Below are 21,891 nucleotides of genomic sequence, written 5' to 3' on the forward strand. Positions count from 1 at the left end.
ACAATTACCAACAGAAAAGAACTATTTTCCTTTGCAGTGTTTACTTAGCAGCTATCTTTTAATACTCTGGAGAAAGTTGTTATTTTTGTCCTCCAACATGCATACATGTGTTCAATAAAGAAAAAAAACTCAAGCAAACCACTTCTTTCTCTGTGATGGCTACTGCTTCTCTGGCGCAGAGTGATACAAGAAGTTACCAGATCTCTCTGGATGTTGATAAATATAAAAAAAATACATTGTAAAACTTTGTCCATGTGCACTTGATAGTAAAGTGGTGTAAAGCCTCTTTAAGCGGATTAAGGTGTTTATTTTTAAGAATGTCATCTGGGGAAAGTCCACCTCAATGGCAGGAGGCTAACAGTTAGCATTTGGAGCATCCAGCCAGTATCCAGCACTCAGTAACAATGAGAGGAAGATAACACCACTACTGTCCTACAGAACAGCTGGGTGGGGGAGAGAACTGATATAATTTTTTTCAAAATGGGTGAACTATCCCTTTATTTCACTTTCCCACACACACATTTTCCTAGTCGGACAGGGAATTTGAACTGGCAACCCTGCAGTCACAAGCCTGCTTCTCTAAATTCCAGGCTGCCACTGCCAAACACACACACAGATACACATAAATTCAGTCATGTGCTTGTGTGGACATGCACGCACACACACACACACACACTCACACACACAGAGGGCACAGGGCGAAGAGCAGTGAGGGACTGCTATGTGACTGCTGCCTATGAGCTAACACAGATGGTCTCCCCATCTGCTGCACTGCTAACACACCTCAGTCACTGGGTCACCGTGTGTGTTTATACTCCAAAGTGTCTATATGCGAATGTACATGTATGTGATGGTGTGTGTGTGTGTGTGTGTGTGTGTGTCACAGTCTCAGCGTGAGGCTGAGAAATCTGTCTCGCACCTCTCCACTCTCATCATCAGCTCTCTTTGGGAAGACAACCCGCTCTTGTCAAACTTTTCCACTCAGATCATCTAGATTACCGGATCGCAATCGACCAAAACACAAAGAGGTGCTTGTTTGTGGGTAAAGGCCCTATCTGATCATGAGGGTTACCAAGCAAAGCAGGGTTGATAGCCGAGGAGATAGCGGGGTGGGGAGGGCAGATGGATGGCTGGGGAGGATGAGTGAGAGAAAATGGGTAAGGACAAAAGACAAGGCCTCTTTTCATCAAAGCCTTATCACCTCTCATCAGCCGCTTTCAGCTAAAGTGTACTGTTCTTCTTGCCATGCAGAAGCGAGAAAATCCTCTGTGGATTATGCATAAGGGGATTATGAATGATTCAAGTGGTACAAGGCTGCAAGAGCACAGAAAAACACGGGGAATTTTCTCGCTCCGTCTTTCCTCAGACACGTCTTGGCCCGCGATGCAAGGCCGGGCAACTCATGCAAATTAAAGTATTTACTGATCAAGAGTTCGATATTTCACGATGCCTCTTCATGATGAATGTGGGGAGCGGATTTGGGTAATCTGATCTCGGATCTGTGATTAAAGTGTCTCAAGTAACTCTGAGGAAACCGAGGAGTAATGACATCAGCAGACATCGCTGTGTTCATTGCCATATGTGTGTAAAGGGGGAGGGGGCCTTGTTGGATCTCATTTTGTGTGTGTGTGTGTGTGTGTGTGTGTGTGTTTTCAGAATGTGTCATTATGCAAAGTTGTCCCTACAGGCAAGACAAAATCCTTTTGGAGATGATTAGCAGATTTGTTGAATGCAATCCATCTCTATTGCCAAGGTCTGAGTGTATGTGCACGTGTGTGTGTGTGTGTGCGTGTGTGTGTATTTGTATGTGTTGTGTGTGTGCCTGGGGTGGTCCAGTCTTTGGACAGATTTACGACCCTGAGCAGTGCTCATCTTGCTTAATGAAATGTTTAGGCCAGGCATTTCTCAAATTGGGGTCGGGGGGTCGAGCCCCACGACGATGATGCGGCATGTAAAAGCCCTAGGGGTGTGTGTGTGTGTGTGTGTGTGTGTGTGTGTGTGTGTGTGTGTGTGTGTGCAGTCTGTAGGCCTGGTGGGGTGGCCGTCTCCTGGTGCCTGTCTGGCCCCTCAGTGTGTAAACGTTGGTCTTGTAAACCACGGGAGCCGGCCCTGTGCCTTGCAACACATTCCCCCAAACGCAGCAGCAGGAGGTGTTTATTTAATAACTCCAGCGTTTGTTAGCTGACTTGGGATCTGTTAAAGTCGGGATCGCGTGTGGGTTTGATTGCAGACGAGCTCTGATTCTCACCCGGACCTCTAACTTTTCTGCAAACCCTTGTGATTCTCTTCAATTTTGACCCGGGTTGGTCCAAACTCCCTTCCACAGAGCAGATCTCTGCGGATTCTGATTTCATTTTGATTCTCCGCCCGCCTGCCTGCCTGCCCGATACAGACTTTTATTCATGCCATCTCTGTCCTGCTCTGGTAATTTCTGCCTCTGCCTCCAACCGCCTCAAAGAGAATTCGATTCGACACCCCCCCCCCCCCCGTCTGATTTTCTCTCTTTCTGCCAGCTCACCCTCGGGAACAGTCCTTTCGATGACGGTGAAGTTGGCGGAGAAGCCCTCCTTAGCGATGGCGCTGTCCGTGTTGATTGTCAGCGCCAAGATGCCCGTGTAGGAGATGATCCGTCCGGGGGTGTTCTGCCCGCAATACCTCCCGACGTATGGACCGACTGGAGGGGAAAATAATAAAGAGCAGAGGAGAGAAAGAGATGCGAGAGAGAGACAAATGTTAGTGAGGTAGAGCTGAGTTGAGTCACACACTGTTTGTTTATTTGCCGTGGTCATGTCACACAAGAGTTTAACTACTAATCACCTCACTGCCCCCCCGGGGAGGTGAGAAAACTAGTGTGTTGGTGAGGCATGGGATCGGCTGCATTTTTGTAGCCAAGGGGCAGATTGTCACTGGCTGCCCCCATAACGATGCGTGGGAAAAGACTCTTACATTCCACGCTTGCTTGCCTGCTGAACACAAAAAGAGAAAGGTGGAAGCGGGACGTGCCGGGGTGTGGGGAGGCCACGGTTTCTGTCTGTCTGTTTGCTGGCTGTAAATTCCTCCCACCCGACCCCACCCCACCTCCCTTCTTGTTTAAACGTGGCGCAGGGATGAAGGAGACGCGGCCATGGCCGAGCAAGTTTTGTGAAGGAGGCCAAACGAGCAGAGACGGGGTGGACAAGGCGAAGGAATGTCAAAAGACACCGAGCAATAAATGTACAAGAGGGACACGTTCCACTGAGCAGACTGAATGACCAGAGGAATGGGATGGAAGACACAGAAAGCAAGAAACAGATGAGGACAGCAAGGGAGAGCGAGAAAGAGCAAAGGAAGGAGAGAAAGAGAGAGAGAGAGATGGAGGGGGGCGAGGGAGAGCACAATGACCTTGGCCCTTGCCTCTGATGTGTGCTATGATCCATGCCTCTGTGCATTTGTGTGTGTGTGTAGATGTTAAGCAGGGCCGGGGACCTGCAGCTTATCTGTGATTAGTAATGCTGTGATCAGTGGCGAGTGACAGGCCCGGCTCCCCGCGGCCTTCTATCATCCAAACACGGCACTCTGAGCCCGGCTCATACATGAAAGGCAGAGGCCGGGCCACAGGGACTTAGGGTAGGGGTGTGATGGCTCAGATTAATCTTCATAACACAGGTGCCTTGTGTGTGTACCGATGGGTTAGCGCGCGTGTGTGTGTGTGTGCCTTTAAACCCACCAAGGCCTGGGCAGAACAAGAAAAAAAAAAAAGCCATCTCCCAGATTATCTGCATGACTCCCCACCGCTATGAAATTTTAAAGAACCTCACTATGAACTCTGCATCCTGCTTGTCTCTGTGTTCCCGTGGGGAGCAGGAAGTGGAGGAGGGGGTAGGGACCAGGCTGCGCCACACTGCCTGCCCATCAGGGTGTACTCAGAGAGAGAGAGAGACAGAGAGAAGGGGGGGGTTGCAACTCCCCTGGTGTTTCACGGAGGCCTGCATTTGTTCGGACAGCTCCCCACCTCTGCGCCCCCCCGGCAGCTAGCGTGCTTCCAGCCTTCTGTGCTAATGCACTATTGATCCAACAGGCACCGCAGGTACCGGCTTGGCAAGGCCGACGCACAGTATTTCTCTCCAATGGCTTATTTTTACACAAGGCTTTCTCTCTCACACACACAGCAACACTTGAAGGGTGTGGTGTGATGTCAGTCCAAAGTGTTGCTAGCGTCCACTTTCTGCCCTTAACAGGCACCGTGACAAAAGAAGTACCGGTTCTGTTATTTTGGTACCATACAGAAAATTGTCAGTGAATTAATCAGAAAATGTGTTTTGCAGTAGTTAATACCATAGGAACCATTTTTTGTACTGTTTTTTTTCTTTTTCACAATTTTACTGAAGTTGTGTTGCTGCACCGCAAAAACTCAAAATCTTACCAAGATTATTTGTCTTATTTCAAGTCAAAAATGTCTTATTACTAGTCAAAATATCTCATTACACTTGACATGATCGCCTCAAAAGTTGTTTTTAGACAATTGTCTCTTGTTTCACGTGAAAATTTGCTTGAAACAAGTGAAAATTTGCTTGTTTCATTGGCAAAATTTGTTTCTCGTTTCTAGCTAATTTTCACTTATTTCAAGTGAATTTTCACTTTTTCCACTGGCAAATTTTGCCAATGAAACAAGCAAATTTCCACTTGTTTCAAGTGAAATTTCACTTGAAACAAGTGGAAATTTGTCTAAAAACTGTTTACTTCTGAGGTGATCATGTCTTGTTTTAAGTGTAATGAGATATTTTGACTAGAAATAAGACATTTTTGACTTGAAATAAGACAAATAATCTAAAGATTTTGTGTTTTTGCAGTGAAGTCATGGCAAAAAAATAATATTTATAAGAAAAAAGGGTGTTAATGAAGTGACATATTCTTTGCCTCCAAGGCCTTTTCAAATATTCTTAATCAACACGAATCTCAGAAAATTAAACATGTTCCACCTTTAGCGAAGAACATAAAAACAAGTTATGGAAATGCTTTTACACCTCTGTATGGAATCAAAGGTCAGCTGTGCTCAGTGCAAATCTATGGACGTGTGAGTTTGGAGAATATTGAACTGTAAGTAAACTCACCTGAAAAGGCACAGTGATTTGCAACACTCTGACCTTATCACTGGGAACGCCAGTGCAGAGAATACTGATGGGCGCTGATGCTGCGGCCCGCTAGATAAAATTGTTTCAATTTTCAGCGGGCAAGAAAAGCCTTCATGTTTCCTGCACCCTCTGTGCTGGAACAGCCGGCAGAAAATTTTCAGAACTTCAAGAGGCGATTTCAAAGGTGAGTTCAAAGCCTCGGCCCGGGCTGTGGGAACACCGCTTTGAATACTCGGCTGTTTCTGGCACTTCTCTCTCTCTCTCTGATTTTCAGATGAATTTGAGAATCCTGTTTTGAGACAACATTTCTTTGTGCGCCCACAACCGCGTGTGCTCTGAAGCCATTGTTCGTTTCTGCAAAGAGGAGGTTGGATCTCAATGGACGGAGCTGGCTCAATCAACATTTGAGTTGATATTCAGTCACCACAATTTTATTCCTCACTCCATTGGGAAACGCGAGGAAGTGGCAAAGGAAGCCCCATTTTTGAGTCATTTCCTGTTAGATTGGAGTGGGCTCATTATTCGGCAGCCACTTAAATACCATAACCCAGGCTAGACGAGACATCCCAGTGGACACACACAAATGTCTCCAACACAATGCAGCCTGCCACAGAGGGGACGGGAGGCTGTGACTAAGCATATATTCATGACGTCAGATGACTGGACCCCTACCAGGCCTGGTTAAGGGGAGTTAGCCCACTGGCTTAGATAATGAAATCACATTGAGTCCAGCTATTCCCTTTCTCAGGCAAAACAGTGTGAACTGAAGCCAAAGCATACCACTTCCCCTTGTTTCGCTATAGGAGAGCAATCAGGGTGTATTGTTCAGGTCATCTTAGCAGTGGGAGAATATGCATTTTCTTCATAAGAGGGTCTAAATGAATGGCCCTCCTCTTTTTTTCTTGTCCTAACCTTGAAATTATGTTACTCATGTTTTCTGACCCACAACCTCATCCTGATTTTCACTTGCAGCGAGAACCTCGCTCGATCTTAACTGTCCAAAATCCAAAATTCATTCCCTTTGACGTGACACTGTTGTCCCTGCGGGGGAGAGCCGGCCATGCTCACCTCCTGGGAAGCCGTCCCAGATCTCCAGCCGGTCATAGCGGCAGAAGACGCCGTTGGGGGGCGTCGTGTCGGGCTCCAGCTCGAAGCTCTCGAACTCCAAGACGATCTCGGACATCTTGGGCGCGAAGATCATGAAGGTGCAGTCCAGGTTGTTGGGGTACTTCTCTGGAAAGCCGGGGGACTTTATGACCCCGCTGTTGGAGGTGAAGTTCCTGGAGCATTCGGGACCTGGCGATGAAAAGAGGGAAACGAGCGGGGAGGAGGAAGAGAGAGGGACAAAGAAGGAAAGGGAGGAGGGAGAGAGAGAGAAAAGAGATGCTTTTGAGCGACTCTTGTTTTATTGCTGTTTGTTTTCGGGTGGCTTTGTGCAGCGGGTATTGAGAAATTCTTTGTCCCGGCTGTTCTACTGAATGGTGGGCTAAAGGTTTATGACCCACAGACCGGAGACCACCTTGACAGTTTGAGCTATTCACTGGATGAGGGACGCTACATCTGGGTCTCGCCCCAACTTGGTTCCCTGCCTTTCTTTCACTCCCCTTTGGTCATAAACATCACACTTCTACATCAGTGTCTGTGTGCATGCGTGTGTGTGTGTGTGTGTGTGTTAAATCTCTTAACTCCTGGAACATCTGGCTTGAGAGTGTAAACATTAGTGAAAGGCCTCAATCACCAGGATGGAAGTCGGGGAGGGATGAATAAACAGCTTGATTCGTGTTGCAACAACCTCCTGACATGCATACACACACACACACGCACACAAACACACACATCCCAGTCGTCATCACTGCACGTCTGTGAAACACATGAGAGGTGCTCAGTCAAAATTACAGTGTCAATGATGGAGGGAAAGGGTGATGACTGCGCATACATAAGCACACACACACACACACATGCAATTTAATACGAGTGAAAGTCAAAATATTTATTCACGGCTCCCTGGAGAGCGGCCTTTTCAGCTGAGGGGGAGCGTTAACACGTTTCCCACGTTAGTCACTTCTCAGATCATCATGGGCAAAAGATGATTCAGGAGTGAGTGACACAGGGTAAAAAAAAAAAAAAAAAAAAAAAAGAAAGAAACCGCAGAGGGACATTTTGGAGAATGACATAAAAGGGAATTAAGGCACGTTCACTATGCAGGCTCGAGTGGCCAGGTCAAGGCCAAGCTACTTTCTGTGTGACATTTTGATCAAATATGTCTTCTGGAGCCCACCCCCCCACTGTAAATCAAACACCATCAGGAAAAAGAGGACCACTGTCATCCCATGTAATCATTTGGAGCCATTAGCGGTAGAAATGTGCCCGGGATAACGTCATTTTCATGCAGCTCTGACAGCCGGCATGATGGGCGCAGATGGGCCGATCGAAACCAAAATTGTGGGGAGTTATCGCAAGATAGAGCCCCCCGCGCTACCATCGCTGCAGCTTAAATGAATGTGGCAAACAGCTTTTTCCGCTGTCACTCAAGCATCTCGCCGGCCCCCTAATTCGAGACCATCAGGCCCACTTCAGCCTGTCCACTAGTCATCCGAGCGAGCGCGAGAGCCTTGTTGATTTTCTTTCTTCCCCCCCCCCCCCCCGAGTTAAAAGCCGCGAGAGGCAGCGTTTTGACTCTAAAAAGAGTTGACATTTAGTGCAGCGGCGAAAGTGTGGCTTTCAAGAACAGTGGGCGCCATTAATTTCACAGCTTCCCCTCTTATTCTGGCCCTGGGAAAAAGGAGAGATTTTCTCTGTCAAAATCAGACGGGTCCCTGGGATGAGAGGGTCGCTGGAAGCCGCGGTTCTCGGCTTTACCTCGCCATATTAGGAAGAAATTTCGGGCGGTTTCGGAAAACTATAGGTGCGAGTCATTTCTATAAAAGAGGGACCCCGGGGTCCTTAAGTGCTGTAGACAGCTGCAGTATCCATAGCGCAATTCAGTGTTCAATTTCCTGTGGACATTGGCACAGAACTCAGCTCTGAGGCCACCCTTACCTCGACTCAGCGGTTGACCCTCACAGATTTGACCTTTGGATGCAGTGCACGGTGAAAACCCATCGTATTCCAGAGTCCAGCTTCTACACTGGCAATGAAACAGGGAGCATGACACCTTGACTCCATCAGTGCCAAAATGTCCCTTAGTAAGTCATTTAGTCTCATATTTGTTCTGAAATCCTCTCTTTTCCATTATTTATCTTATTTTTCAACACAGTTTTTGACTTATTTTAAGAATTTGCTCTATGACTCAATGCCAAATGAAGTGACTTGTTAAGGCATACATTTACTGCGTTGAATGTGAGTGTGGTCTATGAGTGGGCAGTGGGCTATCTTATCATAACACCTGCTCACACCATCATGTGTCTCTGTTTCCGTCTGCCTCATTCAGACCATGGCTAGGGCCGAGCCAAGGACAAACTCGACTATTGTCAGCTTTTGTGTGCCTCGCTGTCTTTATTCCAAAAAAAAAAAGAAAAAAAAAAAAGGAGAGAGAGGAGACATCAAAACAAAATAGAGAGGCGATAGAAGACTGAGTGCTCTGGTCGCTCCCACCGGCGAGATAATCAGCCAACAGATCTCTTTTATCTCGTGCCTCTACGGGGGTTTTTCCGTCCCTCGTTCCCCACGCTACCCAGGATGCTTTGTGCTGATGTTTGTGTGAGAGGCATTCAGTGATACCGGTCATGCTTTTCTGCCGCTGCGTGTCTGCCGTGCATGCACTGTGTACATGTGTGTGTACGTGTGCATCCGTCCCACCGTCAGCCAAATGCTAACTCCCCTACCCTGCACTCGCTCTCTGTCGTCGTTCCCGAGTTATCGCCGCAGTTTGTGTCTTTCTCAGTGGATTCATCGGCTCAGTGACGAGAACCCTCAGTGACGGGACCGGCACAGCAAACAATAATCGCAGGGGTCTGTAAATAGGAAGGGTTTGACTCCCTGACAAACAAATAAACTTCCCAGAGGTAAAGCCCAGTGGGATTCACCTCGGTACTACGCAGAACTCTCCGGAGACCCGCACATACAGAGACACATGCAAAGGGATCGGCCATGCATATCACTTCAACCGAGATAAACCAGCCGGTAGCCCGACCGCTGCCTTCAAACAACCAGCTGAATTTACGACGGGAAGCCGAGTGAGAGACGGAGGTAACCTTGAAAACCCGACGTTTACCAGCAGCCTCCAACCGGGCGCGTCCAGCGTTTACCGCCTGCAGTAATGGATTCTTTAAACACTCGTTTACGCTGAGCTCATCTCCTCTGGACGGAGGAGTAAACAAATGTCAGGCTGTCTCGCTCGCTGAGTGATTGGAGTTTGTTTAACGGGACAAGCCGTAACCGGCAAAGCGATCTTTAATGGAGATCTGATTTCGGCGTCCCCCCCAAGTGCTCAAGATTTATACTAAATCTTAAATAAATATCACTTGGGCATAAAGGAGTAGGGCCTCTTTCAAATTTCAAATGTTAGTCCCTCGATGACTTGTCCTCTATGTCTCTATTTTACTGTGGCTCTAAGTGCTGAAAGCAGAACGGAAATTGGGCGTTAATCATTAGAGCAGCGCTGCGCCAAGGAACATGCTTTAAACGTCACAATTGCTTTCTGTTCTTGTTTTTTTTTTTTTTTTTTTTAAATATATATATTTCTTTTTCTCTCGCTCTCTCTCCATACATAAAATCTCCTGTTTCTCTTTTTCCACACAGCCCTCCCCCCCCTCCCTGGTCAGGGCTATTAGGGGCCGGAGCCATAGGGTCCAGAGGTGTTGTTCTTGGACCGCTGGAGTAAATCACCACTGTTTATGTTCCACGTCGCTCTCTGGCCGATCATTCGCCCGGTCCACTCCCTCCCCTCCGGTCTCCACGCCACATCGACAAAGGGGTTAATGGGCGGCGCAGGATTAACCCTTTCAACACTAAATCAAACATTAACCTGGAGCCGGCGGGGTGTCAATCTGCGGGACAGATGGAGAGGCACGTTTACATTTACTCACACACACACACACACACACCGAGGCACTGCACTACCAGCACACACTGACGCGGCATTTAGCGAGCCGATGACGTCGCTTCCCCTTCAGTATTGTCAGTGAGGGATGACACGCTTTATTGACGGGATAGGGGATGGGGGCGGGGGGTCAGGGTGGGACGGGGTCCCGCACTCGCTTTGACTGCCTTAAAAGTGAATTGCTGTCTTAGGTTTCCATGCCGGCAGTGTGTGTGTGTGTGTGTGTGTGTGTGTTTGTGCGTACGATGACAGTACGTCTCCATGCCAGATGTGACCTATGCCGCTGGAGCGTGCTGACCATGAAAGCTGAGTGTGCCCTCTATTAAGCCCCCCCCCCGCCTTCTCATACACACACACACACCTTCAAAGTGTTGACACAGGTGTGTGCTTGTAATAAAAGTGCCCGTACCACGGCGACATGATAAACAGCGCCTTTATGGAATGATGAGAACGGTGATTTTTCAGAGCAAGAAAAGGGCCGATGGATGCAGTAGATCTCCCTGCAGGAGGTGTCATTCTGCTGAGTAAGTGCGGGCAGATAGAGAGGAGTTTGGGCGTTTGTGTGTGTGCGTGTGTGTGTGTGTGTGTGTGTGTGGCCGAGGGGGGAGGGAGGCCCACCAGTGGCACTATCTCTGTCTCCTTGCCCACTTCAATGGGCCCACTGCCAGCCTTGATGTGGCTCTAAGCAAACTGCAGCACTTCTAACAGAAAACATGTGTTGTGTGTCTGTGTCTGTGTGTGTGTGTGTGTGTATGCGTGCACGCATGTGTGTGGGTGTGTGTGCGTGCAGACATGGGGATGCTTCCATCCAGACACACTTAAGGATTTTAAGTGAGACAAGATGACGGGACAAACACAGATTTTTGGTCAGAGGAGGGACGGCGATTGTTCAGAAAGTTGGCAGGGTGGGGGAGGGGCTTTGGAGTGTACCATGTTGGGATTATGAAGCAGGGATTATGCCCTGGTGTACCCTGTCTGAGGTTTTAGACTTTATGATAGCATGATCATATACAAATCACACATATTTTATTATTTTATTATCATTTTCTACTATTATTTTTATTTGTCTTACTTGTCTATTTATTATTCTAGTGTTTATTGTTTATATGTTTATTCTGTTTTTATCTCTGTCATTTTTCTGCCCTAGAAAATTTCATTGTACAAGCCACAATGACAATACAGTGTCTCATGTCTTATGCCATTGTGCATTGTATCAAACTGATGTAAGTGAATAAAGGCTCTCTCAAGGGAAATAAAATAGAACTGATTTTTTGTTTACACTGGTGGCTATTTTTTCTGTAATGACCATTGTTCATGATAGTTTATGATCATAATATACCATCCAGCACTTCAAATATTCCTCTGTATCACAATTTATTCTTTTTTTCTTCTCTTTGCTACTATTCTAATTTCCCATCGCTCTCTCTCCATCCCCTGCTCTTTGTCCCTCCTACCCATCTCGCTCCTCCACGCTCTCGCCAGACTTCAGCCGGTGGAGCGAGGCTGCCAATTTGCAGGCCATAAAATAAATAGCCCATGCTAATTAAGATGGTTGGATTGGATTGAGGAGCAGAGAGAGAGAGAGGGAGAGGGGGAGAGAGAGAGTGATGTGGAAGCGGCCACATCGCGCCGCAAAACAACCTGTTTTCCACCAATTAGACACTTTGCAGCCCACCGCTGATGAAAGCCAGGGCTGCCCTCCAAGCTTGTTTAAGCATGTATGTGTGTGTGTGTCAGGGTGTGTATTTACCTAGTTTGCAGCTTAAGTGGGCGAACCTACACATGTACACATATATTTGCGAATGTTTACGTGTGATCCCCGGGGGAGTGTGTGCACATACACATGTTCGTGCGGGTGTATTTATCATCCGTTTGACCTTAGTTAGTGTCTGACCCGGAGGGGAAGGCAGTACCAGTCCCTGCGGTGGACTGCTAGTGATCTCTAGCCCTCCAAACCACACCCTGCATTCTTTGCATTCTCCTTCATTGACATGCACGACCGCAAGCCTCCCGCTCCTCCGTTCGTTATCGGAGCATCTGTGTATCATCATTAACTTTACATGTGTCGGCTGACGCAAGCCCGTCGATGTTTTCCCGACTAATACCCCGCTCGTTGATAAGCTCTGCTAATCAGCTAGCTTTGTATCTCGCTCTCTCTGCTTGGTTGGTTCTCTCTCTTCCTCGCTCTCTCTTCCTCTCTCTCTCTCTCTCTCTCTAACAAACAGGGTTGTTAATTGATCTCAGAGCCCGCTTGGTCTTGGAGGCAACCGGTGCCTCAGTAGTCAAAACACACAGCAAATTCAAAGCATAACGAGGATCTGGATCCACTGAGGAGGCGAAGGCGCACCCGTGCCGCCTTTCTCCATAGGGGGAACGGTCCTGGGAGCAAAACACACAAGCGACTGCGTTCCATTCTGGGTTTAACCTCCAATAACCCCCCCTTCCCGCTCTGGATTTCACCAGCAGCCACAGATCTTCATAAAGCTACAGCTGCACAGTCTCTCAGAGCCTTATTTCTTGGTAGCTCCGTATTTCCCCCATATCTCCATGCCCTCTGAGTGTGTTCGGCAGCTTCCCTTCCATCGCCATGGGGCCTCTCGCACGGCTCATTTATAATCAGTTCTGGTTAATAGATGAGACTGGGAAATACCAAGCTAATCATGCTAAGAATGTAGTGGATTTTACTGCCCTATCGCAGGGAAAGGAGAGAGGGTGTGTGTCAGCGTGTGTGTGTGTGTGTGTCTGTTTCAGGCGGCATGTCGCTTTGATCTCATAAATGGACCCACACTCCCACCAGCTGCCCTATTGTGACGGTGACACACACACACACAGAAGCAGATACACACACACACACATACATACAAGCACAGACACACACTAACCCAGATTAAAAGCAACAAGGGACTTCGCGGGGCCATTCATCATGTCTCCCAGGTCACAGCGGGCCATCCCATGGACTACCACTGGGGTTAATTAATGAAAGTGGAGTCCATAGCACCTGTCTACCTCCAAGTCACTGTCTAGATATGTGGCCTTGTCCTCCTCCTCCTCCTCTTCCTCCTCCTCTGCCTCGCAATCCAAACACAGGAAGGCGGCTGACCAACAGGAAATTCTCGTTTTCTTGTGCTGTCTTCAGATAAGACTGACATCCCCTGAGGATATTTGCAGTTTATCGTACCTGATTTCAAACTCCAGTTACCCTGAGGTCTTATTTTTAGATGTTAAGGGAAAAATCTCTCCGCGGGCCGATGCTATCATTAAACTGATACACAAACGATATCCTATAAGAAACAGGATGAGGTGAAAGCACAAGGCGGTTCAAGCTGCTACCCAACTGCAGCAATTTCAGGTTCATCCTGTTGCTGTGGAAAGCCATCTGAAGGCATTAAAGAAACCCATGAAAACAGATTTTACTTTCCTGTATCAAAGGTAAGCAAATTACACCCTTGATTGCTGTACAATAATTCACACCAAAGGAAAAAGTACTACTTACAGAACATATGGGACTATGATTCACTCGTTTTTGAATGGAGCATATTGTTCGCCATATTGCAATCGCATAATTTGATGCTCTGGCGCTTTGACTAAATCACAAACAAACCATGAAATGAGACGGAGTGCCTCTTTCTTGGGCCATTATCATAATTATTCCTCCAGCGTCCATACTGTAGCCCACTGTGTAAATAAAACAGGTTCAGCCGAAGGCAAAATTCTGTAATTCTGGTGGGAGTAAATAAAAGATCGGCTGGAATTATGCATTTGGAGATGTGGAGGCTGCAAGAGTGATTTCTTAAAGCAAAAGCAGGGAGCAGATGGCGGTTTGAAGGTGGCGTCAATAAAACTGTTTCGTCATTAATTTTGAGGCATTAGTGTGATTAACTGCACTAAAACTGACAGTGTATGCCGACCTCTGCACTGTATTTTACATTAATTGTGTGAAATCTGGCAGATTGCTTTATGGTCCAAATTGAGATTGCTTTACAGCACAAAACAGGAAGAGGGAGCTGTTCGGAGTTTCTTTCAGAGACTGAAGGAGTGGAGTGGAAGTGGAATATTAAAAAAAAAAAAAAAAAATCATTGCCTTGCTTTACCTCAGTGAAGCAAAAGAGAAAGCAAAAGTGACACGAAGCAAAAGTGTTTATGAGAAATGTGGTCTTAATTTAGAGAAACACTAGTACACCCAGTGCTGTAACAGAGAGGCCAAACCACAGTTTCACTTGTTTATGGTGATTATCCTTAAGTATCACAGTTACAATCTGACAATGATGTAATGATGATGCAGGTGGGGGTGGACAACAACGGGCTGTGGGTGCAGCTCTGGTGGATCTCCATGTGACAAATGTGACCCTGGAGAGGTCACGCTCTCTCACTTTGGAGCTAAATGAGTTCAGGTACGATCCAGCAAAGACAAAGCTGCAGCTGCATTAGCGTCGATTCCCCCCGCTCACCTGTTTTGAAGATCTCGTATCGGATGGAGAAGCCCGCCCCGTGGGTCTCGTAGTCAGACACAAACTTGATGAAGAGCTGGTTTCCAGAGGAGACCACCGGAGACGGAGCGATCTTCCCACAGTACTTTCCCACCAACTGTCCACTCTCATCCACACCGTCCCGCACCTCCACATAGTCATATCTGAACAGAGAGAATGGAAAGAGAGGTGCGGTCACTTACATTGTTTTTTTTTTTATTATTATTTCTCACAGCTTTTCACTCTTGGTTTGTTCTCGTCTTTGCTCTACAGCCGGGACAGCCTTAGAATGTTAAATTGGATTAGAAGGTGATAAGGATATTACTGCGCAATTTAGTCCATACTGTACATGCACACACACACACACACACAGAGACACACACACACACACAGATACGCTCAAGCATTCACACACAGAGGAGCGCATAAACACAGAGCAACGTGGTGTATTGGGTGGGTAATGTAGTGGAAATAAAACGCTCTGTACTAATGAGGTCTCAGGTTAAAACTCAGGGAACAGGTGGGTAGGCGATGCTCTCATTATATCAATGTGGCGCACGCACGCACACACACACACACACACACACACACACACACACACAGTGGAGGTTCTCTAACAAAGCTCTCAGAGCATGAGACCAGGTTTATGCAACTGCTTTAACTATTGAAGCTCAGCTGAAGAGTTGTCTTTTACCTGTTTAACTATGGGATAGCACTGATAGTGAGTGTGTGTGTGTGTGTGTGTGTGTGCATGTGTGTGTGCGTTTCCGTATGTGTGTGCTCCCATTCTATAAGAGAATACAAATGACAGTGATTATATTTTGGCCCTCGCCTTAGGCTGGTATAGAAAGAGCAGGTGTTAAAGCTATCAAACACACCTAACCTCGTTGGGACTGCTGGAGTGCACACACACACACTCGCTCACACACACGCACACACACACACACTGCATAGCCTATTCAAATGGAATTGCAGACCCATGGCTATTGAGAGGAACAGCCGCCTAATTGAGTCAGCACAGAGTTTAGGAGCAGGAGAGGAAAACGGCTGCAAAATAGAACTGCGAACAGGAGCAACGGTGCATACACACACACACACACACACACACACACACACACACACACACACACACACACTCAAAACCTGGCATGCGAAACTTAAGACTGTGTAGAAGAAATTAGAGCGACGAAGGTGGTGTAAATAAAGCCCCTGGTTATTAGTGTGTGTGTGTGTGTGTGTGTGTGTGTGTGTATCTGCAAAGGGGCGTGCAGTGTTAGAGGAGTGTTTTGTAATGTTCCATGTTTGTTTCTATTTATTTCAGGTCAGTTGTGGTTTTTCATCTCGTGCCAATGAGTGTGTGCAAGAGTGTGAGTGCGGGAGGGATGAGATGACTTCTCCATGCTGTGTTTGCATTCTGATTGATGGGGCGAGCGCCGCGCCGAAACACGAGCCGGGTTCAGGTTTCCATAGCATTTAATCGCCCATAACGCCCGTTCCTGATGAGTCTTCAGCTCTGTGTGTCACTTCTTGGAGGTACTGCTTTCCAAACCCTGATGGCCTGCTGTCACCGGCCTCTATCTTCCCCATAGCCCACCACCATAAAAACATAAATATATGAAGGAATAAATAAATAAATAACAAGCAGTGTAGACCTGGCTGGAACCCACATACCACACACACACACACACACATTTGCTCCTTTCTCTCTCCTTCCTCCCTCCTTTTGAAAATATGTGCCTTCTGGGCATAAGGGCCTGTTTTCATAGTTCTGCCTGATTCCCAAATTACTGTCAAAACATCAGTTTTCAAATTCACTTAATGCATGGTATTTTACACAAAAAGGTGATTTACACTTTGGATAATGGCTCATGGTGGGCTAAATTCCCCGGGCGGGGCTTGACATGTACCCACATGCACCCCGATCTCCTGAACTTGTTTCCTTCACCTGCCTCAAATTAAAAGTGTGTATATGTAAACCTGAGGCAGAGTTAGTGCAGGTGATGGGGGAGTGGGCGAGGGCAGGAGACCCCCTGGGTTTACACGGCCTCGTTATGGGAAATATTATGACAAGAAGCAGGAGTCAGCTCGTGGTCAAAAAAAGTGTCCGCGGAGGGGAGGGGAGAGCATAAAAAATGGAGAGCTGCAGAGGAGTGGCGCTCCTTGAAATTGGGCCCTCTGAGAGGGTACGATGGATGGATGATTTCACTCATCTTTCTGCCTGGCTGGACTGATCGGAGGTGATATGGAGCTGTCAACATGCATCACGCGCCTACTCTTCCTCCGCTTTTCTCTTTGAGTTTTTCAGCCTCTTTGGGTGGAAGGGATGAGGCTGGGCAAGAACGCCAAGAACTTCAGAGTGTGTCTATGCTCAGTGACTGCCGTGAGGCCCTGATAGCCCACTGCTCATACAGCTACTGCTGACTACTAACACTTAAATAGTTAGCTAGAAGGCTTATACAAATCATATGTTTCCAAGAAGACTGTGATGGCTGAACAGATACTTTTTTTTTTTTTTTTTTCTTGCATTTTTAGAAAATCAAGACAGCGACAAAACAGAAAACAAACAACCAATCAAAAACAAAATAGGCAGACAAATAATAAATAAAAAAATTATATATATATATATATATATATATATATATATATATATATATATATATATATATATATCAATTAATTACACAAATATCGATATGATTTCATTCCATTCCGAGGATACATTTCCCTGATATACACTACATGGCCCAAGATGTAGACCTATTCGGAGACAAAATAAGTACACACCATTCATATTATGGATCATTACGAATATTGTTTGTTGTATACTTCACCCATTTTTCCCATCTTTCTTCAAATATGAACAGATACTATGTAGCTGACGTTATCTAAATCAGTGGCAAATGGTTATTTTGTATTTGGTTGAGACGGCCAAGATCTGAGATACTTCTTTAGCCTAGGTGAGCTCTTTAGCTATCTGTGTTTTTTGGGGCCCTAGTCTCAGCGCTCACGCCCTGCTACCTCTCTGAAGTTCGGCGGGTGATGAGATTGCTGTGTTTACTTCCCTACTTTTTCCTTCTGTCCTCAGGTTGTGATTTCAGACCATGTCGTCTTCCTCTCTCCTCACCAGCCCACCAGCTGTGGCAACAGCCCCGCTCGGCTTGCACAAATATCATTTTGTTTCAGTTACCTCATCAGCTCCGGCTCAGTAAAATATACCCGTTTCACATGATCATAACAGTGCAGTTCCCCCCTCCTGCTTTGCGGCACAATGGTCAAGGAGTGGCTTATTATATAGCTTCAAGGGCTCCCCTTAAGCAGGGATCAGCTTTCTGTTGTTATGATGTCACTGTCTTGTAATAGCGAAACACTTAACCCTAGCCCAAGTTTAGACATGCAGCATAGATTTATGGCAAAAAGATCAAATTTTTGCTTTTTTTATGAGGCAATAGTTCAAAATATTGATCAGTCACATGATTCTGTTATTAGCCATGCATTTGGGCTTCTAGTGCAGACTACAGTTCCTGAAAACACATGAAAATTATGAGAGTAGCGTACAGATGCGTAGCTTGCTCTTATCTCCTTTTTTTTGCTGTCTACTTTTTCCCTTCCTCTCCTTTCCTGTCTTCTCCATTACCTGCAGCACCTTTTCCTTTCCTTTCCTTTACCTTCCTTTCCTACTCATGGTTCTCAGAGAGCAGGGAGCATCAATCTTCTGTGGCCATGCTCTGTTCTATCAGCCGACTTGTAATTCACCTCAGTGCCTCTGCCTCTGCAGCTCTCTGCCCCCTCCGCTGCCAAAAACAGAGCGCTGCCAGACGCCTAAAAAATTGATGCGGAGATGCATCACTGAGAAGACGGAGAGAAGAGCAAGCTGCAGGAGCACTGCTGAAGAAGTTCACCATTTCTGTGTGTGCGTGTGTGTTTTTTAGTGTTTGTGCATGTGCAGTACTTCCGTAGGTGCATGAATGTGTGTGTACTTGTGTACAGTTTATGCATGCAGTGCATAGTAAATTTGTTTGTGTGTTTGCATGTGTGCCCCTCTGGTCTGTCCTTGCAAGATCTCTATTATTCCCTATGCCACGGAGAGAAATAGATTCTCTTTACCCCCACTCCTCTTCGCTCCCATTTTGACTCCTCGCACCTCCAGAAAAGCTGTTTATTGCATTTTTACCCTGGCACATCATCAGCCGGCTTGGATGGCCCTCGTCAAGGCGGCACAGTGGGAGAGAGGATGCAGATGGAAGAGAGAATATGCCCCAGGGGGGTCCTCGCTGTGCTCTACGTGTGAGAAGAGAGAAGACTTTCTTCTTCCAAAATGTCTCCAGGGCCCCTCTCCTTGTGTCTGAATGACTGCTGCCTTAGCCAGAACTCCAGCAGTTCTGCGCCAGTGGGTCCACAGGCTCTGCTCTGGTAACACAGATCCAGCCAGGCCCTTATCATCTGGAAGACATTACGGGAGCCGCTTGGCGGGGTAGTTTGACGCCTCCGAGAGGCTCTCCTGTTGCCAGCAATGTTAAATGTAGCTCTAATCCATTGCTCTAAACACCTGTGGGCACTCGCTCGAGGTTTGACTGTCCTAGGAGAACGTGAGGACAGTTAACGGTCTCTATCCAGGATCATAAAGGACACGGAAAAGCCTCCGAGTGAGAGAAGAGGGGCGAAAACCATGCTGTTATTCAAGGAGCGTGGCCTACTTTTGAGCCCTGGACAGTCCCACTGTTTCGAGATTTGTCTCCTGTCTCTCTCCTCCTGACCCACCGAGTTAAATTTAGATGCCCCTCCTTAGGGGCCAGTATGATAATTTGTTATGTTGCGTTATTGTTGTTGTTGTTGTTATTCCTCATGACAATGCAATCCAGCTGAGCCATGCACCAACTGTAACAACCATTTATCTGTCTAGTCTGCTTTGGTCTGGGTGGGCCTGCCTCTTGCCTGCCAACACACAATGACACACACACACATGCGCACACACACAGTGAGCCGCCTACCGCAGTGCTAATAGTGAAAACAGTCTGCCAATCCAGCGGGGAAATTAAAGGGAAAAAAGGAGGGGTGGTGGTGGTGGGGGGGGGATGAATCTAATTCTCAACGACCTTCGCTTCACCGACTCAAATGTATTAGCCTGCCTTCTTTTCTTCAGGCACAGAGAGGAAAGCAATCCGCTAGTGTCAAACGAGAACATTAGCCCTCCTTGCAAAGCCAAAGAGAAGGCGACAAACCACCGGCCTAACAATATAACAGTTATATTGCCTGGAGCTTTCCCATGGAAATAATCTGTCCTCCCTCTATAAATGCTCGCTTGATATGGCTCTACAAAAGCAATACAATCTGAAGCAGCGGAATAACACTATGACAGACTGTATAAGCCTTATACAATTGGTTACGTCTCTTAATCGGACCATTTATAAGCCCAAGCATGCGGTGGAAAACCCTAGAACAAGAGCTCTTTCTTTGCTATTGCTTCCCCTGGTTCAGCTGTATATAGAACAAATTGCCGGGCTCTTTTCTCTGGCGTTCCTCTTTCTCGGGGCTGTCACAGTGTAGCTCGCTATCGCACGAAAACATGTCACCTACAACATGTCAAAACATCTCCGGGTTAGACAAACCCGAGTGGAAAAGCCTAAACAACGGGCTCGGGACAGATCTGGGGGGCCTGGAGAGACTTAACAGGAAAAAGGCCCTGTTGTCAGCTGTCAGAAAACCGCGGCCCGAGACTTCACGTGTTAACGAGTCTCGGCTAACAAACTGTCACTCGGGGCCCCAGCAAAACATCATTAACGTTTGTACAAGGACTGAGACATGTTGATCTTCAGCTTACTTTTTCCGAGCCCTGAGGGGACATACCTTGCTGAAATAAAATGGCCTCTCTCTCTCCCTCTCTCTCTCTCTCTCTGGCTTCTCCCTTACTCCTCCTCTGCATGTGACATTCATTAACCCACACTAGAATAACAGGTTCCCTCTTTCCTCGGGCCCAGGCCAGCTATAATGACCCTCACGTCAGTTTCCCTTGACAGACAAGGAAGGAAGAAGGAGCAGGGTAGTGCACTGGGTTGGTCTACATCTTAATGTACTCAACTGAAAACATCGCCCCTAATCGAGTTATTAACGTCAGGATTTCAGCAGGAGGGAAAGACGGCAGAGCTAGAACGGAAACTTCACCATAGGGTGTCAAGCAGTCGGGGGATTTTTTTATTTTACAGCATCTGCCTCTCCACTGATGCTTCTCCAGTCCTAGATGCATAAAAGATTATTACAGGAGCTTGAAGGCCTCAGAACCTGGAGACCCACCCAGCGGGAGAAACCGCCGACTCGATTCCAACTAATCAGAGCCGATGCGTTCAGAAGTGGCTGCTCGTCGGGAGAGGGAGCCGGGAGCCGGGAGTGAATCTCACCACTGCCACATGGACGGGTAGATGGAGCGATGGATGAGCGGATGGGTGCTCCCCACCCAGAAGGCACAGCTGCGCCCGTCCGAGGAAGTTCTTTTGGGTGTCACCCACAGGGGCGAGCTCGGCAATCTCATATTTTTAGACGCCACGTCTGTTTCTGATTTTCCAGCAGCCTCGGCATTTGTAAAACATATTCGCTTTCCTACACGGCAATTATCATTAGCATTGATGGATTTAGCGTGCCTCCATCCATTAGCTTTCCTAATTACACTGTCGAGAGATCTGCTGTCGCCAACAATCAAATTAATGAATTTGGCTATTTAGACTCAATTATTGCATCCCCCCCTCCCTCTACAACACACACAATAATCCTTTATTTGGAAATATGAGCACAGACTGACAATTCTGGCCCAAGGGAGAGCCGTCCTGCGAGGCTTGGAGCTGGCTAATGCCTCTGTGAACTATGCAGAGAGGGTAAACACAAGACATAAAAGTTGACCACAAAAGCTTCCACTGTTAGCGGGCCCTCTAAATCTCCCGTCCTTATCTCACATGCAGGGCCTATTGCTCTCTGAGCCCGTCAGAGGCTGAGGTATGTTCAGCTGATTTGCCTTCTATTCCCACAGGGGCACCAATGATGTGCCTGCAGGGCCAAAACAGATCTGTGCATATTTCAGAGGTGCCCTTAAGTGCCTTGTGACTTTGTCTCTTCTCTTACATAATGAAGCATGACAAATAGTTCACAATAATGTGGCTTTAGAAATGTGACCATATGCCGTTAGTTTAAAAAAACCTAGGGAAATAAATTTGCTGTGTTAAATATATGCCTTAAGTAGAGATCGTCTGTCTCTGTTACATTTACTGACTTTAATGAAGAGTATTAA

The 21,891-nt window shown here is 47.0% G+C and overlaps 1 protein-coding gene across 4 annotated transcripts in view; it reads right to left on the bottom strand.

The window, feature by feature from the left end:
• Positions 1–21,891, bottom strand: part of nrp1a (neuropilin 1a) — a 179,579-nt gene that overhangs the window by 31,342 nt on the left and 126,346 nt on the right. For all 4 annotated transcript variants that reach the window (XM_030078903.1, XM_030078904.1, XM_030078902.1 and 1 more), the window contains 3 exons: positions 14,601–14,782; positions 6,180–6,407; positions 2,519–2,674 (listed from right to left, as the gene is read on the bottom strand). In XM_030078903.1, the coding sequence (XP_029934763.1) occupies positions 2,519–2,674; positions 6,180–6,407; positions 14,601–14,782 (566 nt within the window). The remainder of the gene's footprint in view (positions 1–2,518; positions 2,675–6,179; positions 6,408–14,600; positions 14,783–21,891) is intronic.

The sequence above is a fragment of the Myripristis murdjan genome, chromosome 20, assembly GCF_902150065.1.
Source record: "Myripristis murdjan chromosome 20, fMyrMur1.1, whole genome shotgun sequence".
NCBI classification, from domain to species: domain Eukaryota; kingdom Metazoa; phylum Chordata; class Actinopteri; order Holocentriformes; family Holocentridae; genus Myripristis; species Myripristis murdjan.